General features: G+C 40.4%; 1 protein-coding gene across 1 annotated transcript in view; it reads right to left on the bottom strand.

Moving 5' to 3' along the window:
* GARS1 (glycyl-tRNA synthetase 1) overlaps positions 1–25288 on the bottom strand; it is a 43757-nt gene extending 18469 nt beyond the window's left edge. The window contains exons 1-8 of the mRNA XM_046669943.1: positions 24995–25288; positions 13627–13728; positions 12773–12875; positions 11366–11507; positions 10020–10108; positions 9567–9643; positions 5777–5922; positions 3348–3497 (exon numbers count right to left, since the gene is read on the bottom strand). Of these exons, the coding sequence (XP_046525899.1) occupies positions 3348–3497; positions 5777–5922; positions 9567–9643; positions 10020–10108; positions 11366–11507; positions 12773–12875; positions 13627–13728; positions 24995–25216 (1031 nt within the window). The 5' untranslated portion in view covers positions 25217–25288. The remainder of the gene's footprint in view (positions 1–3347; positions 3498–5776; positions 5923–9566; positions 9644–10019; positions 10109–11365; positions 11508–12772; positions 12876–13626; positions 13729–24994) is intronic.
* Between the last annotated feature and the right edge of the window lie 551 nt (positions 25289–25839).

Here is a 25839-nt window from a genome sequence, read left to right as displayed (position 1 = left end):
TAAACACATTAATGAAAACTTTATTCCTCCCTTAAACAGTATTCTACATAAATAAACACAATCAAACTTCTCTCAAATATTAATTCCTTCTGTCTGGTCCCGGATTCTTTACTTGACCAAACTTCAGTCAGTCTCCTGAACCTTCTCCTAGGCCCATCTGTGCACTTCCTTGTCAAACCCAGTTTTAGCAAGAACTCTGCTAATAAGTCAGTTTAACCAGAACCACTCCCCGCCTTGCTGTCTGATCACCATTGGTATTTTATCAGGTTTGTCACCCTCCACCATCCCCCAGGTGATGTCTGATCACCCTGGCCTGTCTTCAGCAGCACTAACTCTACTCTGTTAGGTGGGTTTAGTCAGAGAGCCCCCCTCGTTCCTGATGTTCCCTCTTACTAATTCTCCATCCACTGAGCCCATCCTGCTCCTGGCTATAAATCTTCACTTGCCCTGCCGTATTTGGAACCGAGTCCTGTTCTATACTGAGGTCTCTGCTCTCCTACTGCAACAGTCCTGAATAAAATCTGCTCTTACCACTTTAACTACTGTCCATCTCTGTTTTTTCTTTAACACTAGCCACAACCACAAAAGATTATTACTTTTAATGGAAAATAATTTTTAAAGAACAGTTTTGATACAGTTTTTAAAATCAGGAAAATTTAAGCAAATGTCAGACACAAAAAAGAAATGACATATTGAATACTGACTTTCAAATAAAATGGCTTTCCTTAAAGCATTAGCAAGTCTTTATAAATATACACCAAATGAAGCTCCTGATATTTACTTTTCACTTTTCAGAATGGGAAATTTAAAGTAAATTGAAATTGTTCTTTAGCTTTTACAGTAGTTTGATTTCTTCTTTTTTATTGCTCTGAACAAGTAAATGACTGAGAATGGCACCACACAGCTGGTTTCTTTAGAGTAAGAGCTGCTTAAATAAAATGTTATTCAACGCAGAGGACGTAAGGCATGAATTGAATAAGCTAACAGCACAATGATGAAATAAATATGCACATAGTAATGGTTTCCCAAAGAAATTTCTCTTAATGGCAATTTAGTAGCTATTCGGGAAAAAACAGTTTTAAGTTAATTTTATGAGTCAAAATCAAATCTCTCTTCTTTAAACACACACACACAAATTCACCAGTGCACTTTCATGACTATCTCAGATGTTTTAGAGGCAATGAAAAATTGCTTAAATGGGTCCTAAAAATACATGAAACGCATTGCAAAAGAGCTCTGATTTTTAACTTTTATTTTTTAATGGTATTTCTTATTTGGTCCTGCAGCACCTATGTCTTAACTGTCTTTCAACAACCATCAAACATCTTCTATGTCCACACAGAGATGAGAGAGACGGAGAAGCACGATATCTGTCCTCACAGGGCTTATAACTGGGCTGACAGCAACAGAATATCTAAGATGCAGGGCAGATCAAAATAAGGGCCTTGCCCAGAATCCCAAATCAATCTGCTGCCAAAGTCTTTCCATCTGCTGTCCAATAATCCCAGCTCACAGAGAGGAGACAGAAATCGACACTAACACTGATTTTACCAGCTGTCTCTTATCTTTGAGTGCAGAGACTGTACCTGGAACTGCACATACAGACCTAGAGGACGAACCAGACAATTAAAGTTTTTAAAAGTTTCATATGAACAATCTAATATTCCTAATCTGAACAAAAGGAATCACAGCTACACCAAGACTAATCAGCGACTAGTGACGCTACGTCATCAAGAAGAAACCTAACACTGAACAAACAAATCCTAGCCCTACCACGGCACAAAAACCACAGGGATGTTGACTCATGGAAGAATGAGCGGACCTCTAGTCAGGATCTTGCAGAGGCACGCAACAAAACCCACCAAAATCCAGACAGGACGCTTGGAAGTGAAAATGACCAAGGACTAAAAGGTCAGAAAGCCCCAGGGCCTTTCACCACGTAACCCCCGGGAGGGCTCCTCAGTTCTGAGCTGGTTTTCCTATTTACCACTTTTCACTCCACAGGTTTTTGCCTCACTTCACGGTCCTTTATAATCTGCCAATAGCTATGCTACTTGATGTAAATCCTCTCCAAAACACTGGGTTTAGACAAGGTCAGCCTTACACAGCTTCCTCGGTATTTTGACAGCATGCTTGCAGACACTACCGCAACTGAGGGGAAGCCAAAAAACAAAACGGAAAAAGATACAAAAAACCCAGATGTTGGGTAATAAAACAGACTCAAATCTGACAAGTTTTCCATAGTTATAATCCTGCTTAGAATTTCTGACTACCTCTTCTTTCCGCGTGAAGGCCCAGGGGTCCTCCCCCCTCCATTTCTCTAAGTTGTGCCAGCACTTTCCTCCATGCTGTCTCCCCTCTCTAGACCATGAGGCTGAAGGGACAACAGGCTTGAAAATATAGTCTGGTCAGAACATAGGGGCATTCCCTCAGCTGCCATGGGGACTAACAGGTTTAGGCTAGTGCTCTGGGTGCTTTCACGTAGAGTCAGTGGCTGGGATACACCATCACTGAAGTCTGTAATTATAAAGAGTAAGAAGAAAAGACAGGAAATGGGTGGGGCGTTGGGAAATACTTCTGGAGCCTAAGAAAGTTAAAAGTTTACCTATGCATCCTAAAATATGGAATTTAATACCTTAAGAGATATCAGTAAGAAAATGTATAGAAATCAGAAAAAGCTTAAGCCATAAACAGCTAAGTCATAATAAGTGTCCAAGGAAAAATGGAACTGAACAGTGCCAGCATGCCTTCCCACACACTCCTGGATCCATGTGACAACAGGAAGTTATTAGAATAGAGGCAAGGGAGTGTCTGAACTAGAGCAGATAGAGGTAAGCCTGCTAGCTGGCCTTTCTGTCACAGAGGCCCCCCAAATATCTGAACAAACACCAATGGGTTATTGAAACACCCTCACCCCAACTCTAGCAATGCTGTTGCCCTGGACACCTAGAATGATCCTCCTGTCATAACCATCACTCCATCACCTCACCCTCCGCTGACATATATCGCCATTAGCAGAAAATGCCTTGGTTTAGACAATCAAGACCTTGCCATCATCAAAACACGATGAAAAAGAGAAAAGACAGTTCTGGAGCAGGTCAGAAACCGAAGCTACTCTTCATCCCCTTTCCCTTCCCTTCAAGTTCACCAGATCACTCAAAACTGCCTGTCATCCCAGAGACTACATCTGGAGATTACAGACGTAAAACATGCTTTTGTGAAGGACAAAAATAAATACATAACGATGTAAGAATGAAGCAGAACTGTTTCAAAATAGCAAGCTTTCGTTTCCAATTCAACGCCAACATCATTCACTAATTTTACCAGAAGAATAACACAGGCAGTACCTGACTCTGATCAGTCCAGATCGAGGGGAGATCTCATTTCTAAAAGAATTTCCAATCTGGGCAGCAGCAAAAGGCAATTTTCCTTGGTTGAATTCCAAAAGTCGTTTGAAATTCAGGAAAATCCCCTGTGCAGTTTCTGGTCTCAAGTACCTATAAATTTAAATAAATCAGTCTGTTACAAAGAAAGAAATTATGTTCTCCAACAAATCTGAAATTCTAGATACAGATCCTAAAAGTCCTAAATATACTATTTTCATACAAAGCTGTACGGGCCCTAAAACGGAGTTTCAGAAATAGCTATTTCCCTCGATAACAAACATTCTCAAGTATTAGAGAATGTATCAGGTAATTGGTATAGCAATACTACTGTTTTTTAAATTTTTATTTAATCACTCATTAGTCAAACACCACCTCTCTCATAATGTCCCCAAAACCTCTGATATTCTCCTGACTATCATGTACATGGAAGCAGATGACAATTTTAGATCTTTTCGAAAATAAGACCCACGAATTAGAGCAGCACTGTGGAGCTAAGGAAGCCAGTACAGGCTAACAGTCAACATTAGAGCTCACTCATCACAAGAAGCCAGGCAATTTTTGAGGTTTTTCATACTCTTTCCTTCTTTGCGGTATTTTACATTTTCAGCCAGAGGCTTCTTCTGTATTTCTCCACATTTTAAAGATATAGTCAAGCAATACACCATTACAGCCATTGTCCTCTTTTCAATTTCACAGAAAATATTCTGCACAAAACATCAACTAAGAAAGTGTTCCCAAGAACCTACTTCAAAATAAATGTTCTGTGAAAACAACTTTAAAACAAAAAACAAAATAAAATTTTACCCTCTTCTCACTCTAACACACCAACTCTTCATTTTTGTGGTCCTTTCCAGATTTCATCCAAATATACGTATAGCTACAGTTTATATGCATACTTATAAGCAGAATGTATAAAATTATGTATCCTTTCATTTATTTTATACTTTCCATTTTCTAAATAATCGTAAAAATTTCTCCTATTTAACAGCTGCAGAGTATTCTACTAAAATGATCTACTTTATTTAACCACTCCTAAATTATTGGATAAAGAGGTTATTTCTACTTTTAATTTATATCCTCTTGATAAGTATAGTTTCCTTTCCCTTTGTTTTTCTTTTCTTTTCTTTTTTACTTTTTTTTTTTTGAGGAAGATTAGCCCTGAGTAACATCTACCGCCAATCCTCCTCTTTTTGTTGAGGAAGACTGGCCCTGAGCTAACATCCATGTCCATCTTCCTCTACATTATATATGGGACGCCTGCCACAGCATGGCTTGCCAAACAGTGCGTAGGTCCGCACCCAGGATCCGAACTGGCAAAGCCCGGGCCACTGAAGTGGAACGTGCACACTTAACCACTGCGCCACTGGGTCAGCCCTTCCTTTCCTTTTGAATTATTTCCTTAGATAAATTCCTAGCAGTGGGATGACAAGTCAGAGGGTACGGACAATTTTATGAATCTCTGTATATATGGCCAAAATAAAAGCCTTACCTTTGGCCTCTTTTCCACAAAATACCTCAAATCAATCCGGTGTCTTATTAAAATAACCCCAGTAATACATTCTGTCACAATTAATGTTTATTACTCTTTAGTTTCTACTCCGGGAAACAAGATCTATCTAGCTTCACCTAGCAAAAACCTACTCTCTCTCACCCTAAAATGAGACCATAAGAAAAATATCTGAAGCTATGAAATGGAATACTCTGGAAAAGTTTGTTAACGATGGACAAGGAATCTGGAAATACAGATTCTAGTTCTGGATGACACTGTAAACTGCTCAGGTTTTCCTTATCTGTGAAAACCACATCTTTTAAATCAACAAGCTAAACTTATGTTGAACAATACGGTAGGCCACTAGTCACACGTCTATTTAAATTTAAATTAATCAAAATTAAATAAATTTTGAAATTCAGTTCCTCAGAAGCACAGAGCCCCATTTCAAGTGCTCAACAGCCACATGTGGCTAACGGCTAGCATATTGGACAGCACGGATTATAGAACATTTCCATCACGGGAGAAAGTTCTGTTGGGCAGTGCTGATCTAGACTAAATAGGATCTACAGTCTCCTTCAGCATAAGTGCAATGACTTTCAGAATCATTCTTCAACTGTCTCTTCTGCCCTTTGCAGCTGTAACTACAAGATAAGATGACCACACACTTTTATTTTACGGCAAAAAAATCATCATATTCACTAAAAAAAAATTATATTCGGAAAGAATTAGAAGAAATAAAATTTAAGAATATGTTTGTCATTATTTCTCCTTAATATATTTATCTGCACTTTCCACATATCACTTTTCAAAATTTTTCCTTCATGATTGATATTGATATTTACCCTTTATTTCAAGCAATTTTAATAACTGTGTTACATAAACAATAAGTGATACGTACCCAGGCATGTTTCCTCCAGGCCCAATGAAGGTCTTGAACATCAAGTTAAAAGACACCGGAGGGGACAGATCATTTCCAGTAATTGGGGATTTTACATTGTAATTCACAAAAAGATCCCCGAGTTCTTGCTGTCCATAGTTATCGAGCTAAAGAATAAGTCAAGGAAAAAATTAAGACTGAGAAAAAACAAGGCATAAGATATTACATATAAAACCCCATCTTTCATTAAAACTCACACAAAATAAGAACACTACAATTCACCTAACTCTTAAGATATGCACAGTAAAACCATAACCAGTCTATACACTTTGCATTTACCAACAGAGAAACGGAGCATCTTTCTGGGACTGACCTAAAACCCACACATTCACCCTTACACAATGAAAGATAAGGCAGAATACCTCTTGTTCAATTGCAACAGTCACTGGTTGGCAAGAATCTGAAATCACGTAAAGTTTTCAAAGTTGAATTTTACCACTCTGCGCATATTTAAGAGTCAGGTGCACTTCCCTATTAATTAAATGTGCATGTAACTTTCCTTTCCTGCTAGATGTTGTTCCTTGAAGGCAGAAGCTATGTCTTACTCATCTCTGCATTTTCCAGCGTCCTCCACATTCTACACACTGATGATCAATGCCAACCCCCTAAAATGATGAATGACCTCCAATTCAAGAATTCCAAATGACTTCAACAAGCCATCTAATAGTAAAGAATATTTAAAACTTAAAAAGAAATAATCTCGTAATAGAAACAAAATAATTAGATAAATCAACTCATGGCCATAAGAACTGAGGCTTTGAAACCAGAAAAACCTGGGTAAATCACCCAACTTTACCACTTACTTGGGTTGTGTGACCCAAGATTAAGTCCTTACCTAAGCTCTCTGAGCCTCAGTCTGCTTATTTGTGAAATGGGGAGAACATAATCTACCTCACTATGAAGGGCTACTATGAAGAGTGAATACATAAAATAATATATGTAAAGTATATAGCACAGGGCCTAGCACACAGTAGCTACTCAATAAAAGACGACTATTACAACTAAATTTGCTCCCCTCATAAATGCAATGAACATTTTTACTCCACAGAAAGGTAACCTACTCACACTAACTACCTGCTCCAAATTTGAATAAATAATTCTTTAAAAAATTAAGCCATCTGGACTCTATTTCTATAGAAATTCTAGGGGGAATGCACAAACTATCATATTCATACCATTAGCCAGGAGACTGGATCACTGAGGAAAGTGTTCCAGGGTCTTCAAGATAAGAATACCATAAACATTGGCTGGTCTCCCCAGGACTCGAGGAGAAAGTCAAAGAGTCTGTGGAACATCAGTGGTTCCCAGGTAACTCAAGAATATACAGTGCTTTTCAATAGAAGATATAATGAAAAAAGAAGTCAGGAAGAAAAGATTCCGAGGCTACACACAGGAATCAAAACCCCTATGGAGGGGAATTTGGCAATATCATAAAATTATTAATATTTACCAAGGTAACAGCAAGGAGGTTCGCTTTTAAAGGATTTTTATTTTTTAGAGATATATAATGAAATATTTGCAGATGTAAAAATTGATGTTCAAAAAAATTCAGAGGGGGGCCAGTCCAGTGGCACAGCGGTTAAGTGTGCACGTTCCACTTCAGTGGCCCAGAGTTCGCTGGTTTGGATCCCAGGTGCAGACATGGCACCGCTTGGCAAGCCATGCTGTAGCAGGCGTCCCACGTATAAAGTAGAGGAAGATGGGCATGCATGTTAGCGCAGGGCCAGTCTTCCTCAGCAAAAAGAGGAGGATTGGCAGCAGATGTTAGCTCAGGGCTGATCTTCCTCAAAAAAACAAAAAAAATTCAGAGGAAGAAGGCAGGAAAGTGAGTAGGGAACAGATTCAACAAAATCTGATAATACTGAAGCAAGCTGATGGGTACATAAGTACTTATTATACTATTTTCTATTTTTATATGTAGTGAATTTTTCACAATAAAAAGTTAAAAAATGATTTTAAAAACTGGTACATGCAGAGATGGGTCAGGAAAAACGGACAGAGAAGAAAAACAAGAGAATTAATCCTGAGCATTGAATCCACGTAAGAGGAATACAGCTCTTCCTACCACGGAGGGTGAGTCAGTGCCTTTTAAAGAAGTCATCATGCTTCATTAAAGCTGAAAAGGAGTCACAGACACTAACAGGTGCAGAAAATGCTATTATGTGCTCAAGCAACAGATAGGCCTTGAGCCATGAATCCACCAGGGCCACTTCCTATGAGCCCCTAACTTTTCACTGAAGATTATATTGACAGCCGTATGTATCTATCTACCTATCTAGCTATCTATATCCGATAAGGCAAATCAAAAAACAGAGTGCACTCCTAGAACATGAATTTGAGATGAAACAGAAAGTCAGTGCTCAAACCATAAATTATGATGTAATAAATCAACTAATTACTTCCTGCTTCTGACAATTCACTTGAAAATGAATGAAACTGTTAGGATTGAAGACACATATACACAAAACCTTAGTAAATCTAACATTCTGAATGGGAAACAGAATAATTTAGGGGTAATTAGAAGTGCTTTTCATTTCTTCTTTCTAATAAAGATCATGCCTTTGGAAAAGTAAGGAAATGAGAAACAAATGTGCAGCTATAAGTGTCAAAATACAAGAATCAATTTTCTAAACCATGAGTAACAATACTAAAGCAGTGAGCTTCAAGCAAGGGATAAAATATACTTGACGAGGACCAAAATAAATTGGCAGATGAGTCAACAGTCAGATTAAGAAGATTTTCAATTTAAATGAGGAAGGAAAAACTTTCTCAGCTAATGTTAGAAAGCTAGACATCACAGAGAAAAGTTAGCAGGTTAAAATAAATTAGGGCAACAGTGGAAGAGTATCCAGTAAATTCTCATGAGAAAAAAGCAAACAGTTGGGGAGTCCTACATTTCAGCCTCACATATGTACATACCAATGTAAAGAAAATATATATAAACACAGCAGTGGTGGTTGTTTTTTTGACCCAGGGAAGTAAATAAAATTTAAGAGGTGAGCATTGGCGGACCTCATGATCAAACATGGTGTTGCAGAAATGTACTTTGCTTAAATGGGTACATGAGGTGAGACATCAGCAACATGTACACATGGACATGTGCATCTTCCTGGGGCAAAGACGTGCAGTTTTGATCATATTCTTAAAGTACTGTGTAACCCAAAAAGAAGATAAGAACTACTTATGATACAGAAGGTAGTCCTGCACTTGGTGAAAGTCAGAATAGATTATCTCAATGGTCCCTTTTGGCTTCCCTAAAATTTGTCAACTCAAATAGAAATTATAGAACATTAGCCTACAGGAAAAGCAGGGGTCTGCTGACCAGTTTCTAAGAACAGCAGCATGTCTTTGGGGAAGTGCAACCAGAGGCAGATCAAGCAGCTGATGAGACAGTGCTCATAAAGATATTGCCCCCCAATCTCCACACTAACACTGAACAGCATTCATCATTTGTCACTCCGCGGGTTTTTGCTATTAAATCCAGAAAACTGGTTTCCAAGGAGAGAGAACAAATTCTACGCCTATTTACACTGACTTGTTGGTTTTGGGTAAAATAAAAGGTCAGCCACAAAAGGTAGAGAGAGAAGAAAATACAAGTACAAAAAGAGATGCTATGAGGGAGCGAAGGCAAACTCTGCTTCCTTCCAATGGCGGCCTGGGCCAGCACAACATGGACTTCAACAGTCATCAAATGCTGAGACAAAGACAGCAGCCACCTGAGTTCCTGTGACAACATTTCTCAAGGACTCACCTGAGCCAAGACACTTTCCATCTCTGATTTCTTCTCAGCAGAACACTTCTTATCAGACATCAATTTCTGTAAATGAGCTATAAGAACAGTATTGGTACAAGTCAATTTCAATCATTGGGAAAAAGGACAATGCACTTTTGAGTTTCAATGCTGGACAGGTAAAAAAATGAATCTAATGATACTGTTCTTAACTTATATGAATTCCATGGTTAATTTTACAGAGATAATCGTGATACTGTCTTCTTTTGCTGACTTAGAATCTCTATCCGTATATAACTACTTTCTTTAAAATAAGGGACTTGATCTGTAAACTTAAGACCTGTGCACTTTACTCTTTATTTGTTATGCCTCCCCAAAAAATTTAATAGAAATATTTGCGAAAAGTTTAATCTAAACCCTTTGTTTTGATTAATCCTACTTGAAAGGATATTTATCTGAGATGAAGAATCATACCTTTTAATAGATGGTCAGCACGAAAACACTCTCCATTTTTTACATCTTTCACCATGAAGTCAGCAAATTTGTCTACATGGCCAGAAGTCCTAAGTTAACAAATACCAAGCCAATTTGTCATTTTCATACAAATTAACATATAGATTTTACCTTATAAGACAATCTTCCTTTTATATGTTTATCAATAGTTTATATTTGTATATCCAAAACATGGACACTCCCATATCTATAAAGGTGCATCCATGGTAGATAATAATGTATATGCCAGAGAAAATTCTTCCTTGAATCTATTCCCACCCTCTCCCCAAGTTCTTGCTTCCCACGGGAAAAAAGACAACTAGATGATACTTTTTCACAAGTTGTCATAACATCTGTGCTACTTTGCAGAATCAATTAATCCATGCCTATCCTATTATTATTTGATCTAAGCAAAGGCTAAAACCACGGGGAATCTGGCTAACCAAGAATTTGTTATAATTCAGTATAGACACTGAATCTTAAGGAAAGAGTTTTCCGCCAACTGAAACCTGTAAAGACACTGATATTATCTCTATACGGTTCTTATTAGTGGAACAAGTTGCTAAAGCATAGGTTGTCCTGATCTTTTAGATCCATCATCAGGAATTCATTGTCCTAACTGACTGAAATTATTACGAGAAAGCCTAAAGAATGCAAACAGTGAAAATCAGCTCTTTTTAGTTAAAGCAGGCAACATTAAAAGAATGAAATGATGAGATACAAAATGGTAAGAATTCCCCTTTCACAGTTTTTTTATATTGGAGAAACTCTGCCTTGCTTTCAACAAATTTGGTAGGAATAATCTAAATTTCTGCCTTGAAACTTCAATACAAATAGTAGTATTTGATTTAAAATGTATACACACCTTTGCCCAGAACTTCTAAGAACAATACTAAGGCAATAATTGGGGATATACACAAAAATTCATCTATCAGGTTGTTCAGTTCAGTCAAAAGTCAGAAACAATTTAAATGCCTCTGATATGGTGCTAGCTAAATAAATTATGGCACAGCCACAAAATAGAATACTACACTGTCATTAAAAATGTAGAAGAATATTTAATAACATAAATAAATGTTCACCTACATTATGTGAAAAAAAGCAGTGTGCTACTAACGTATATTGATATAGAGACTTACAGAGAAAAAAGACAGGAAAGATAAACACAACAATTTTAACATGGGTATATGTGGGCAGTAGGTGTCTATCTTCTCTGTTTTTCTTTATTTTCCAGACTTTCACAATGAATGTGGGTAGTTTTTGTAATCAGAAAAAGTTACTTATATATGCATGTTAAAGAACTCTAGCTGTCAAAGTAGAAACCTTACTTTAAAACTGGCTCAGGGGTGAGCATGGTGCAATCAATCTCCAGGATCTGTTCCTCCTGGATAAAGTGCTGCCTCCAGGTCTGAATAATATTGTTCTTCAAAGCACATCCAACCGGCCCAAAATCATACAGACCACTTACACCTGTAAATCATGAACAAGGAGAATGTCTACTTTACCTGGTCACTCTGACAAATGAAGGCAAGGAGACATGAGAAACTGACACCTGCAGGACTTCACATACTCCCTAAAGATGCATTCAAGTCAACAATTCTAGTCCCTCGACACCAAAGAGCCTTACTTTCGGCTCGCTGACAGAAGTAAAATTAAAAAGCTCCTATTCCATTTACTATTTCCATATTAAGAATTTCAAGTAGGATTAGCAAAAAACTAAAAGCAAAAGAAGTTCCCCCACATAGGAGAAATAGAATGAGAAAGCAGATTACAGTCATGCGCCACACAACGACGTTTTGGTCAGTGACAGCCCGCATATACGACAGTGGTCCCATAAGATTAGTACCGTACAGCTAGGTGTGTAGTAGGCTGTACCATCAAGGTTTGTGTAAGCACACTCTATGATGTTCGCATGATGACAAAATCACCAACGACCCGTTTCTCAAAATGAATCCTTGTTGTTAAGCGATGCATGACTGCACAGTTATGTGTCATAGAAATCAGACAATAATGTTACATCAGCTGATAGCAGTGATCTAAAATTTTAGCACCCAATTCTCTAACTTATTCTTGGATATTTGAGCCACTATTTAAAGCTCAAGAAGTTAAACATTTAGAGATCTGCTTAGCCAAATTCAAATCAAGTTTCAGTGGCAAAGTACTAAAAGTTTAATATTGGTGCAATGATCTCTGTTGACTACGAAAAATATCATTCTATATTTAATCCGTCCATTTTATTTGCCTACATATCTTCAGATAGCATTGAGGAAGATGTTGAGATTTATCTACATACCTGTGAAAAGTGTTTTCTCCCGGCAGTTGCCATAAGGAACAATGCAGGAACTAGGTTTATCACTGCTCTTGTGCGCTTGTGTGGAAGTGCACAGTACTGTTGGCCAGTGTTACTAGGGCCCTCTAGTGCTCCGAAATCTCAACTGCATTTTAAGAAGAGTCTATCTGATATGTACACAGACACATCAAAGGCTTAAGACCTGGGCTGCCAAAAATTCCCTATGTCCTAATGGAGAAAAGCCATTTTCAAGATTAAGTAGGGTGGAGGGAAACAAGGACAGGTGTTACAGCAATGGATGACTCTAGGCAAACGAAAACAAAATATCTACCCTCTGCTGCATGTGAGCTGATACAGTGAGACATCAACTGGCAAGCCACATTTTTGATTTAAGAAAAATAGTAAAGCCACTGACAACACAACTGTTCTATCATTAATCCCCTACCTCCATAAATAGCAAAAGCTTGATCGTAGAAAAACCTCCTCTTCAGTGTATCTTCCATTTTTGCTCTGTCTACAATGTCATCTTTGGGCTGTAATGCTAACTCCTGTAAGGATTTTTAAAAAGAAAACATGCAGTTGGAGGAATGAGTAGGAATTTGAATTTATATGCATGAAGTTAGTTTATTCCCCAGTAGAATTCAATATAATTTATCAGAAAGATTTTGATACTCTTAGAAAAAACAGAAACCTTAGGGTTTTTTTCCCCTTTGAGTTACAGAAAAGATACCATTACTTAATTATTTAGGAAAGTATACAATCATTCCCAAGATTACAAGACTAAGCTTGCTTAGATGCAGATACTGATGAGCAATATCTGAACTTTTAGTGGCTCACTGTAGCAAAATAGTGACTTAACACTCCACACTATTTCAGTTTGGTGATGGGAGATTTATTGCTTGAAAGATTTGGGAGCAGGTATTAGATGGATAGAACTTTCCCTTAAAAAATTTTTTTTAACACAAAACCATTATTTCCAGGCATAGGAGAATTCATAAGGAAGAGCAAGTATAACGCCCTCCCGGGAAATTCATGGAGTGTACTGAGTCTAGCATTTGGGGGAAGGGGCAGGTCAGGGGTCAGGAAGGCTTCCCAGAAAAGGTGACACTTTGAGGCGTACTTTGAAAGGATGAGGAGTCCCGAGGTAGAGGAGGAGGAGAAGGCATTCTGGATAAACGGAGATAAAGCAAATGATGCTTGTTCAGAAACTTTTCTAGGTCGTTCCCACCCAAAGAGATTGAATAAAGATGAACAATCCTATACCTATTTACGTTCCTATTTTAGGATCCCAAGACTCACCTTTGCTTCCAGAACCCTCTTCCGGGCTTTGAGCTCAGCTACTGCTTTGTCTACATCTACTTGGGGTGCTTTATCTTCTTTCAGTTTTCGCACAAGATCTCCCTAGCCAACAAAGAGAATTTATATTCAGGATTGGTTTCAGTAGTCAAGAAAATCAAAAGTCAAGAAAAGTTAGAAATGTGTTTTTAAGCCTGCCTTTTAAAAAGTATCTGTGAAAGAATGAGGCAATTCAAATGTTTAATATGCAAGAGGTCGTTATGAGTAACTGAAGGTCTCCACCCTCAGCATTTATAACCCAGGAGAATACACAAACAAGTATACAAATCACTATGCTCTAAGGATGATTACTACTAGTGTGTTTTTTTCTTTCTTTTAGGGGAGGGGACAGGTAGAAAGGAGGAGAGAAAAGCATTGATAAAAGTAGGAAAGAGCAAGATTCTTACTGAGAGCACAGAAGAACCAATAAACAGACCACACTCTCTTTGAATCTCTCCTCTCTCACTTAGAAAAATGACTGTCTTGGTTTTCCACCTACTTCTCTGACCATCTCTTCTCAGTCACTACTGACTCATCTTCTTCTACCTTTTTCTTAATTTAGAATTTTTTCCTTGGTAATTTCTCTATATTACTTTGTTCATTTCCAACAACCTCCCATCTGTCCACTGATTCCCACACTTGCAGTAATGTGGCGGAACAAGCACTATGGGAAAGCAAACAAACAAAACACTACATACGTGGTCTGGGTACTTCAAGCTGAGAAAGTAATCAGACTGATAGAGCCCTTGGTGCCCAAGGGAAGCAACTGCTGTTTAGAGGAGTAAACTTTCCACATAGGGCTTTCAGGATTTTCACAGATTAAGCTCATCAAAATAACAAGCACTCAATTCGAAATGTTAAAACCCATGTGGAAACAAGCCACCATTAGTGAGACTCAGCAGAAATGACAAATAATAGAATTAGATCCTCCAAAAGTAACAGAATGATGAAATATCCTTTTTAAATACTTAAGATGTTTTTAAAAAATAAAAGGAGAGGGGCTGGCCCCATGGCCGAGTGGTTAAGTTCACGCACGTTCCTTGGTTCAAATCCTGGGCACGGACATGGCACTGCTCATCAAACCACGCTGAGGCAGCGTCCCACATGCCACAACTAGAAGGACCCACAACAGAGAATATACAACTATGTACTGGGGGGCTTTGGGGAGAAAAAGGAAAAAAATAAAATCTAAAAAAAATAAAATAAAATAAATAAAAGGAGAAATCAAAAACATCGGAGTAAAGAACAAAACTACCAAAAGCAATCAGGGAACTTGGAAAAGAACCACATGGATCATCTGGAAATGAATCACTGAAATGAAAAATTCACTAGACAGGTTAAAAAGCTGATCAGACAGAGGTGAAGAGAGAATTAGTGACCAAGAAGACAGACCTAAAGAAATTATCCATGGATAATCCACTGAACGTAGCAGACAAAGATCTAGAAATATAAATGAGGTAATGAGACATAGAGAAGAGAATGAGAGTCTGACATTCATCCAACCAGAATTCCAGAAGAAAAGAAGAAAGTTATAAAGGTTATATTTAAAAAGATACTGGCTACTAATTTTTCTCTAACTGCTCAAAGACATGAATTCTCAGATTTAGGAAACAGAATGATATCTAAACAATATACAAAACAAAAATCCATACCTAGACAAGCTTATAAAACAGAGTGCTTAAGAGGAGTTAGAGTTAAAGACCTGGGTTTTACTCCCTAATCAGCTAACTGAAAAATCCTGAGCAAGCTGAAACCTCTCTGAGCTTCAGCTGCCTCAACTACAAAATCAAGATTACAATACTTACCTCACTGGACTGTTACAAGGAGTGAATGAAACAATTTAGGAAGAACATTTTCAACAGTACCTAATACACAGTAAGTATACAAAAAAATGAGTTGTTGTTATGCTATAAAACCTCTCAATTAACTGTAGCCAAGTTATTTTTCAGATACTTTGAATCCAACTTGTTCAGAACTGAATTATTTTTCTCTGCCCCAAATTTGTTTCTTCTCCTGCATAATGCTCCTCATTTGTTAAGGGCAACAAAATTTACCATTTTCCAAACAAGAAACATCAAGTTTATTTCCAAATTCTGGTCAATTTCACTTCAGAATTTCAAATCTAATCTCTCCCTTTCTCCCCTTATAGACGAGACTGCTACAACAGACTACCAGTTTCTCTCATCCAAAGGTGTCTACACTAAGATTACACTTGGCCCTAGTTGCCCTAATTCATGTCATTTCTCTCTCACTTTCACAAGCCTTCTGTTCACAAGCACAGAGCCTCTCCAATTTGATGACTATTCCTACCTCCATGCCTTCAACAATGTTTATCCTCTTACCCAAAAATGCTTCCCTACACTTAAAGAAATTCTTCCACATCCTTCATGAAGCATTTCCCTAATACTCCAACCTCACAATAGCTCCTTGAGGACGTTTCTCCCCTTGAAGCTGTCTCAGGTAGGGGTTTTCTCCCATATCCCTTTGATCCTCAGGGGCTGGAAATGGGATCAATGTCCTCCTTATTCCCCTCTGTACTTTCAAACTGATTCCTCTTTCCTCCTTCTACAACTCCAACTCCTTTGCAGGACCCGTCATCACCATTTCCCCTTGTTGTTGACGTTTTCCAAGCTCCCACTTACTTCCCCTCCTTCAACGACAGTCTCCCTCTCCCGCAATTCAGGCTACTGTGGAATGTCCCAGTCAGGAGGTGAAACAACCATTTATAATCACCTGAACCTAGAGCTTACCTATAATCCGAAGTAGTTTTGCAGTTTTTTTTGTTTTGTTTTGTTTTGAGGAAGATTAGCCCTGAGCTAACTGCTGCCAATCCTCTTCTTTTTGCTGAGGAAGACTGGCCTTGAGCTAACATCCATGCCCATCTTCCTTGACATTCTATGTGGGACGCCTACCACAGCATGGTGTGCCAAGCAGTGCCATGTCTGCACCTGGGATCCGAACCAGTGAACCCCGGGCCGCCGAAATGGAATGTGCACACTTCGCTGCACCACCAGGCCGGCCCGCCCCAGATTTAAAATACACTGAATTTCCCAGGAACGTACCCAGGAAAATGTAATTTAAAGGAAGGCTATATATTGCTTTGTTCAGAATTTTACAAGAAGTTATTATTTGAAACAAACAAAAATCATGTGACCAATGGCAATGCTGCTGTGGTATCTGAGCAACCAACACACTATCCCTTATCCTGGTGCATTTACAGCACCTGTATTCACAGCAAATCTATGTAGAGGTATGAGCATCTGCTTGCTTCAGCATAACTTTAATGGAATCACACCCAAAAAGTTACATACTGAAGTACGTATTACTTTATTTCGTTGTGTTACATTTAGAGCATTATGAGTACACGTATTTTTTCTTTAATTAGATTTAGTAGATATTTTGTATGAATTTCATTACAGGATAGTAACAGGGAATTCCAAAATATCTGGTGTAAAAGAGGACACTGGGTCTGAGAGTTCAGAGCCACTGAATTAGTTATTCTCTTATTCCTTATCATACACAAATGAGTCTGGTCTGTTATTATATTAGCAGTTTTTATTCTATTATCTTGACCTCTCTAGCTAAAGCAACATCCTCAGTCACCTTCTAACTTTATGTTAGCTTCTTCGTTACACTTACTGTACCTGAAATCACCCTATCAATGCGTTGGCTTATTTCCATACACGCATTTTATCTGCCCCCGTCTGAAGACAGGAATTTTGGCATGTCGGTTCTGGCACTCAAATATTTGTTGACTGATCTCACAACCTGAACCTAGCACAGTGCCAAGCACTTAGTTTTCAGTTAGTATCTACTGGCTTATTCTTTACGCATTCAGTGGTTCTTTTCCCTTCCTCTACCTATCAGAACACCTAGCTCATAAATGTTCGCCAACAGTGCTTTTTGATGGGGATGAGAACCCTGTGGAAGCCTTTGTTCTGAAAAGAGGCTGGCAGGTAGCAGTTCTTTTTGAATGCCTGAAAGAAGCAGGCAAGCAGTTCTTCTGAACATCTACCCCTGTGTGTCAAGTACTGGCACTCCCACATATTTCATCTACTTTTTCTCTCATAGAATTTGTGGGCCCTTAAGAGTATTGGTGAGAATCTCAGCTTACCTTTTCTTTTGGAGCTTCTCAAAGGACAGTGGCAAGCAAGAACACAAGTAAAGGTAAAGGCAGGAAAAATTTAAAAGTAATTTCCCTGAATCACTTTTTCATCTTTTAAGGTTCGGGGAAAGAATTAGGCACACATACATTCAAGGAGAGCTAGCTATCACACAGAAGCAGCGTGAGAGTGAGGACTCCTGGTTGTTAGTGCCATTGAGTCAATTCCAATTTCTAGCAATGCTGTGTACAGCAGAGCAGAACCCTGCCCAGCCTTTTTGTGCCACTACCCTCCGGCACTTTATCAGACAATGCTCTGCTGCTACTAATAGGGTTTTCACGGCCTATTTTTCGGAAGTGGGTGGCCAGCTCCTTCTTCCTGTCTTAGTCTGGAAGCTCCACTGAACCCTGTCCACCATGAGTGACCTGCTGGTATTTGAAATGTCGGTGGCACAGCTTTTAACATCACAGCAACATGCAGCTGCCACAGTGTGACAACCAACAGATGGGCAGTGTGGTTCCCTGACGATGAAATGAACCCAGGGAGCAGTGGTGAGTGTGTCAAATCTTAACCACTATTAGATCACCAGGGCTGGCTGAGGATTTCTACACTGAGTCAATCATCTCTAAAATGCACAAAGAAAGGAAATAATGATGCTTATTCTGAATAATGGAATAATTAAAATGATTTGTAATGATCCAATTCTGAAAAAAAAAGAATTGGAGGTAACCTAAACGTGGATGAAAGTACTTAGGGATTCCTAATTTCCAATTATTTTTCTTCTTTCTTCACCATCCAACTATATTTTGGGGTATGGGTGTGTGTATTAAAAGAAACTGATGAGAAACATTACCAACATCTCTAAATTACTCTTAAGAAATGTCAACTAGAAGTTTAGTTCCTGAATATCCTCTTACCATAAAGACATAGATTCAAACTAAGAGCCTGCGATTATAAAGCAAAGTGGTACTAGATGAGAAACCATTCCAAGGGATCTGCTTCGTGGATCCTTCACACAGACCGTGGTGCATATCCAGCTGGCCAAGAAAGAACAACAGGAAAACAGTTCCTCACCTTTGTAAGGTGTTTGGCTTTACACACATGGGGCGAGAGGGTTCTTGTTAAGATGAGTTCATCTCAGATTTCCAAGTGTTTTCCAGCTATTGACAAAACTTCATAAACTTTCCATTTGCCCTTTGGGGTTTAAGCAAGAGCTTTAATGGGCACTGTCAGTTCAGAAAACCAAAGAAGAGGAAAATCCAGGGCTCCTCTTACTACTTAAGAAGAATCCTAAGTCTTCTTACTACTACTAAGATCTGGGTTTTATCTGTGTCCTCCCAATTACAGTACAAGAAAATATGAAATACTAAAACACAAGTAATGTTATTCACACATCTATTCCTATATGATTTAGACAATAAATCATCATTTAAAGACCACCCAAGAAATCATTAAAAAGGGTTTTCTATCATCCTATTTTACCAAACCCAGAAGACATCAATCCTCTAGTAAAGATTCTAAATGTTATCAAACCGGCAATCACAAGAAAATACGTGAGCTCCATGCCAGCCAGCACTGGTTTCATAAAACCAGCATTCCAATAAGCCACAATCATTTCAGAATAATACCTAACATTTTACCAAGTGCTTACTCAGTACTGTGGGCAGCATTCTCAGCACTTCACATGAACTATCTCATTTTAACTCCATTCCCATATTATGGATGAAGAAGTTTGGCTACAGAGAGGTTAAAAAAATTTGCTGAACATCACTAGCCAGTAGATAGTGGAGTCAGACCCAAACTCGGGAAATATAATTTCAGAGCCTACACTTTTAATTCCCAGGCATACCAACACAAAAATAGGCAGGGGTATAAAGACAGCCCATCTAGCCATTCTTCAAAAACCTTTCCTATCTTGACAATTATTAAGTTTCACTGCAGGTTAAAATAAATTCTTCACAGGGCCAGCCCAGTGGCGCAGCAGTTAAGTTCACATGGTCCGCGTCGGTGGGCCGGGGTTTGCCAGTTGGGATCCCGGGTGCGGACATGGCACCTCTTGGCAAGCCGTGCTGTGACAGGCATCCCGCATATAAAATAGAGGAAGACGGGCATGCATGTTAGCTCAGGGCCAGTCTTCCTCAGCAAAAAGAGGAAGATTGGCAGCAGATGTTAGCTCAGGGCTGATCTTCCTCAAAAAAAAAAAAAAAAGTTAAAATAAATGCTTCTTGGTTATTTTTCTCCATACTAGTTACTTTGCTAGAGCATCAAGCTACATCCACCTAAATCATTTCAAAGCAGCCTCTTAAGTCCAGACAATGATACTAAAAATACCTAAGCAAATCTCTACACCAGCTCCTCCCTAAACCTCCAGATCAAGTGAACGCCACCTGAACAGGTTTGCTGGCACTGAGGGACCTTGAGACATATACTTCTTCAGCTACTGATTCTCACTTAATGTTTAGACAAAGTCAAGGCAGGGGGGTGGCGGGGGAGGGGGGCAACTCTTGACAGAAGAGTGTGGTCAACACAGTTAAATGCTGAAGACAGTAAAATATGACCACAGGAGAGCACCCTTCAGGGTACCAGGCAGGGGCAGTGGTGGAGGCTGAGGGCAGAGAGCAGCAGACAGAAGAATGAACGGGAAACGAGAAAGCGGAGACAGTGAGAAATACACAGTGGAGAACCCTGGCCTGTAAAGCGAAAAATGGGCTGAGGGAATGGAGCTTCTGGGGGCTGAGTTCCAGGTAACAGCCCAAATCTGTCTTCACACAGATCAGACAGTTCCACTTCCCTACAGCAACAGCGCTACAGCTTTTTGGTCTCAGAATTCCCTCATAGTGTTAAAAATTAGTGAAGACCCCAAAAAGTTTTTGACATTGTGGGTTATTTCTATCAATTTTTTCCTGTATTAGAAATTAAAATGCAGATTTTATAATATTTACTAATTTTTTTAAAGTAATAAAAGCTTGATATGCGCTAACGTGTAAAAACAACATTTTGTGAAAATAACTATTTTCCAAAATAAGACAAAAACTAGTGAGAAGAACGATAGTTTTATAATTTTGCAGATGTCAATTTCTAGCTTAATAGAAGACAGCTAGATTTGCGTATCTGGCTCTGTCGCAATGTGGGATTGTGGGTGAAGCTGACGAAGAATATCAAACATAGTTAGAAAACGGAGAATTTTAAAAGCCTTTTCAAATTATCGTGGATATTCTTCTCCGATACTACACCAAAACTCTGACAAGTGATAGTTTCTTAAAGTTTATTTCTTAAAGATTAGTAGCAACAGGGAATTGGAAACTACAGCAATGAATTTCTGGTACTCTGTTTCATTAAATCCATTAACATATCTTAGACTCAGAATGGCCAGATCTTTTTTTTTTCTGAGGAAGATTAGCCCTGAGCTAACATCCATTGGCAGTCCTCCTCATTTTCTGGCTGAGGAAGATTAGCCTAACATCTGTGCCAGTCTTCCTCTACTTTATATGTGGGTTGTCAACACAGCATGGCTGACAAGTGGTGTAGGTCCACGTGGGAGATCCAAACCCACGAACCCGGGGATCCAAACCCGAAAACCTAGGCCGCTAACGGGACACGTGCCAAACTTAACCACTATGCCACAGGGCCGGTCCCTGGATCTTTTAACAATACCTGATTTTATAACATCATGCATTGGTCATTTGGAAAATATTGGTAAATGGAGTTAAGTAGATCTTCCAAATAGTGATCCATTTACTATACAGTATCAAAACCCCACATTTGTTAATATCACCACTCATCACATCAAAAGCTTGATGGTCACAAATACTATCAATTGTTTTCTCGAAACGACAGGCTCACTTCACTCACTTTCCAGAAAATGAATGCCTAACAGTACTTTCGTCAGACATTTTACAATGTTCTATGAAAAAGAGCAGACAGTTCAGCTTGCAACTCAAACAATCATACGAGTGTTTTTCCTGAGACAATCATATTTCAGTATGCTTTATGCACACTTCCCACTTTGTCACACAGAATATTAATAAGATGTAAGAACAAAGGTCTGGAGTTAACAAAGTTAATAATTTTTACACTCCATCAAGGATACTCCAAAGCAAAACTGATTTGGTTTTTTTAGCTGTTAGAGTATGACAGAGAATACAATAACTCATTTTGGTGTCCCTTACTTGATTAGTGCTAAGCGCAGGCAGTCTTACCCACCACTGTTTTCGCACCGTCAGTGCAAATATCAACACAGTGAAAAATGAAAATAACGTCTTAATTTTAATATGAAAATGGCTGTTACCCTGGGGACTTCCAAGGGTCTGGAGACCACACTTTGAGAACCACTGCCCTAGACCAACAATTCCCAAACAAGACACTCCAGGACAGAGTTTTCACCAAAATATGGTAAAAGGTGGGAAACAAAGGACAATGTATTACATCTTTTTTCAAAGCTAAACCTACTAAATACAGATGACTGGGGGCCGGCCCCGTGGCCCAGTGGTTCAAGTTCCATACGCCCCACTTTGGTGGCCCAGGTTCGCAGGTTTGGATCCTGGGTGTGGACCTACTCCACTCATCAGCCATGCTGTGGAGCCATCCCACATATAAAGTAGAGAAGACTGGTAGAGATGTTAGCTCAGGGCTAATCTTCCTCAAGCAAGAAAAAGAGGAGAACTGGCAGCAGATGTTAGCTCAGGGAGAATCTTGCTGACAAAAAACAAAGAAAAAGGAAAAAGACTGTCCTTTACTCTGGGTAAGATCTGCCCTTTTTATGTATTAAAATATCCTTTCTTTTATAAATAGAAAGGGGAAATCAGAGGGTAGTTTGATGACTGTACTGATTTTTTTAATGCCCTTACTTGGCGAAATAAAGACTGGCCACCCTACACACTTCCCAATTTTTTAGAAAATCAATTGTCCTAGGGTGCTCTTCAGCAAACAGTGAAAGCAGTTGTCTCGATGCTCTGAAGCCTTCCTACAAGTTCCATAACTAATTCTCCAGGAAATAACTGGAAGGAAATGCCATGGGCAAATACATTTCCGTCAATCAACAAACCAAACCTTTAAAAAATAACAGCATCAGGGCTGGCCTGGTTGCATAGTGGTTAAGACTGCATGCTCTGCTTTGCCAGCCCAGGGTTCATGGGTTCAGATCCTGGGCACAGACCTACACACCACTCATCAAGGCATGCTGTGGCAGCATCACATATACAAAACAGAGGAAGACTGGCACAGATGTTAGCTCAGGGACTATTTTCCTCAAGCAAAAAGAGGAAGATTGGCAACACATGTTAGCTCAGGGCCAATCTTCCTCACAAAAAATAAAAATATAGAAAAAAACCCCAGCACCCACGTAGCCTAGTAGAGTAGCAAATCTATATAAAACACATATTTGCATGAAACACGTCACTAACAAGGCCAGCTGTTAAGCACCTTCCCCCTCCAAGGATGTCTTCAATTGCACAAACTTCACAATGAAAATATGTAAAACGGATAGATGTGACAGTGTGCCCCATTTCCTCATAAACAAAAACAGAGGTTTAACTAAATAATCTGTAAATTCCCTTCCAGCTGACACTGGAATCAGTGTGATTCAAAGCTCCAGAGTTAACTGATATAAGTGTGGTCCCAGAAAATTAGAAAAAGAACCTGAACTAACTTTCACATTCAGAAAAATATCTTCAAGTACAAAAAAAGTTAACAACCAAGCCAACATAAACAATAGACAAGACAGTACTCGCATCGGACGCTTGTTCCACGATGAAAGTTTACTTCAGTTAACTAGTTTCACAGTCTTAGTACAGATGGATAATTTGCACTGCAGTTCCAGGCTAACGTGGCAGAGGGAGGGGTTTGGGTGTGTGTTTTTCCAAATTAGATGTATTCTGCCTTCTACAGAGAAGGAGATGAAAAAAAAAAATTGAGAGTTACAGAAAAGACAAAGGAGCCACACCTAATTTTATTTGGGGAGGGTGGGTGGAGGGAGACGCATACACAGCATTCTGATACCAACAATAAAAAAGAAAAAATTAGGCCCACAGTGAAATTTCAAAATAACATACTACTGAATCAGTCAGACTCAAACTGGAGAGAAGACGACACGGCAAAGTGGCAGAATTTGCTGAATTTGCAGCAGCTCTGCCCCAATGAATTATTTCTGAGAGAGGGTTCCTCCCTCCCTAGCTAAGGCAAGTTATTGCATCAGGCACCCGTGCAGGAGAAACCCGTTCGGTGTTTACTACTAGATGATCGATCCCCGGGGTCCTATTCCAAGCTTTGGGCTCTAACTGACTGGATGTGAGGATCCATTTGAATTAACCTTTTTCCCGTCCCCTCTAAATTCTGACATCCATGCAGTGCCCCCAGAAAAAGGAGGCCCGCATTGAATCACAAGCCCTTCAGCCCGTGAAACCTCCCTCCTTTCTGCAAAAGCAAATTTCAAAATGTTCCATACGAAGGACGGCTGACTTCACCGAGGAAGTCAGCAACATTTACAGTTTCCCAGGTTTACCGTCTGAAAGCTCACTCATTCCGAATGGCCCTTTCAGAACCCAGAAAAGATGACAAGAGCGAAGGACGATGAACTCACATCATTATTAGGGGGAAAAAAAAGTTTGACACCTCCCCACATCCACGTTTCAACTATTTTTATTTCCCTAGCCGATCATTCGGCTAACTAAGCCCTGAATGGAGGAAGACGACAAAGAGGAAACACTATTCAAAGCATCCCGAAGATTAAAAAAGAGAGTGTGGCCGTATGAAGAAAGAACCGGCAGCTTCGGCTCATAATGGACCAGGGAAGAATTGGCAGCCTCGCCACCCAGGGTGTACAAAGAAGACAGCTGAGACTGGAAAACTGAAGTTGAGGTGACTGAGCGAGGACAGGAGGAGACCCAAAGGTCAGAAATCCTTCGTAGGAAGAGGAGGCGCGGGCAGTCACCAGGAATGGGAAAGAAAAGCAGATCGCGAGGGGAGGGACGCAGGATGTCGAAGGGGATCCGAGGAGTCACCCAGGGAGAGGGGAGGACCGGGGTCCACGGGAGGGCAGGTGGCCGGCCCACGCGGGGACTTGGGTCCAAAGTGGGGGAGGCGAGGGAGATGCCAGGGCACCAAGGGCTTTCAGAGGATGAAGGAGAGGGGTAACCGGCGAGATGCAGGTGCCCGGGAAGGACAGAGGATGACCAGGAGGGGACCAGGGGAGGAGAGCCGCGGGCCGAGGGGAAGGCGCAAAATGCCGGTACCTGCTGGCGCACGGCTAGCCTGAGAGGAGCCAGCACCTCCTCAGCCCCCGCGCCGTCCATGCTGCTCCGGGAGGCGAGGGCGGGGAGCGATGTCGGGGAGCGGGCGGGCGTGCTGAGCGGCCGGCGGGCGGGTGGCGGAGGCCGGGCGGGGAGCCGGGGCGGCAGCGACAGCAGCAGAGCGGCGCGGGCGACTCTAAGCAGCACCGGGCGCGGAGAGGGCATGAGCCGGCGGCCCTGGCAGGTCCGGAGCAGGCGGCGGCGGAAGCGGCGCGCGCGGCCCGGCCCGGAGCATGATGAAATCGCCGCGTAAACGCCGCGGCGCGCGCGCAGCCGCACATTCCCCACCCCGCGGCGCGGCGCCGCGTCGTCGCCGGCAGATTCGACACAGAACCCTGGAAGGAGCTGGAATCCTTGAGTCTAGAGAAGGCTTGCTTCACGTTGGGCACCAGGGAGGGCTGCGTGGTCTCAGATCGCCTGCCTGCGAACGGATTGGCACAAAGAGGCGTCAGGCCACCCCAATAGGGTGGACGTTCAAGGACGGAGCTGCATCCGAGACATGCAGACTGAGACGCGCAAGGACCCTCAAAGCCTAGGCTTCGTACACGGGCACTGACGCTCGAGCTGACCTATGGGAATACAACACTTCTGTTTCTGTTCTTTCACCCCCTGAGCCTTAACGGGTCATAAAACATCAAATCAGTTAGGGACTTAGATTCAGTCTTGCTCCAGCTCAGGTGTTCCTCAAATGAGGAAACAGGTCAAGAGAGGTTAATGATTTGCCCAACTCTTCACTTCCATGTCTTGTCAAGACAAAAGCTGGGGGGCGGGAAGAGGGGGAGGCGGAA

This window comes from Equus quagga, chromosome 8 (genome assembly GCF_021613505.1).
Source record: "Equus quagga isolate Etosha38 chromosome 8, UCLA_HA_Equagga_1.0, whole genome shotgun sequence".
Taxonomy (NCBI): domain Eukaryota; kingdom Metazoa; phylum Chordata; class Mammalia; order Perissodactyla; family Equidae; genus Equus; species Equus quagga.
Note: the sequence above shows the minus strand (reverse complement) of the source record. Positions and strands in the feature narration are given on the sequence as shown.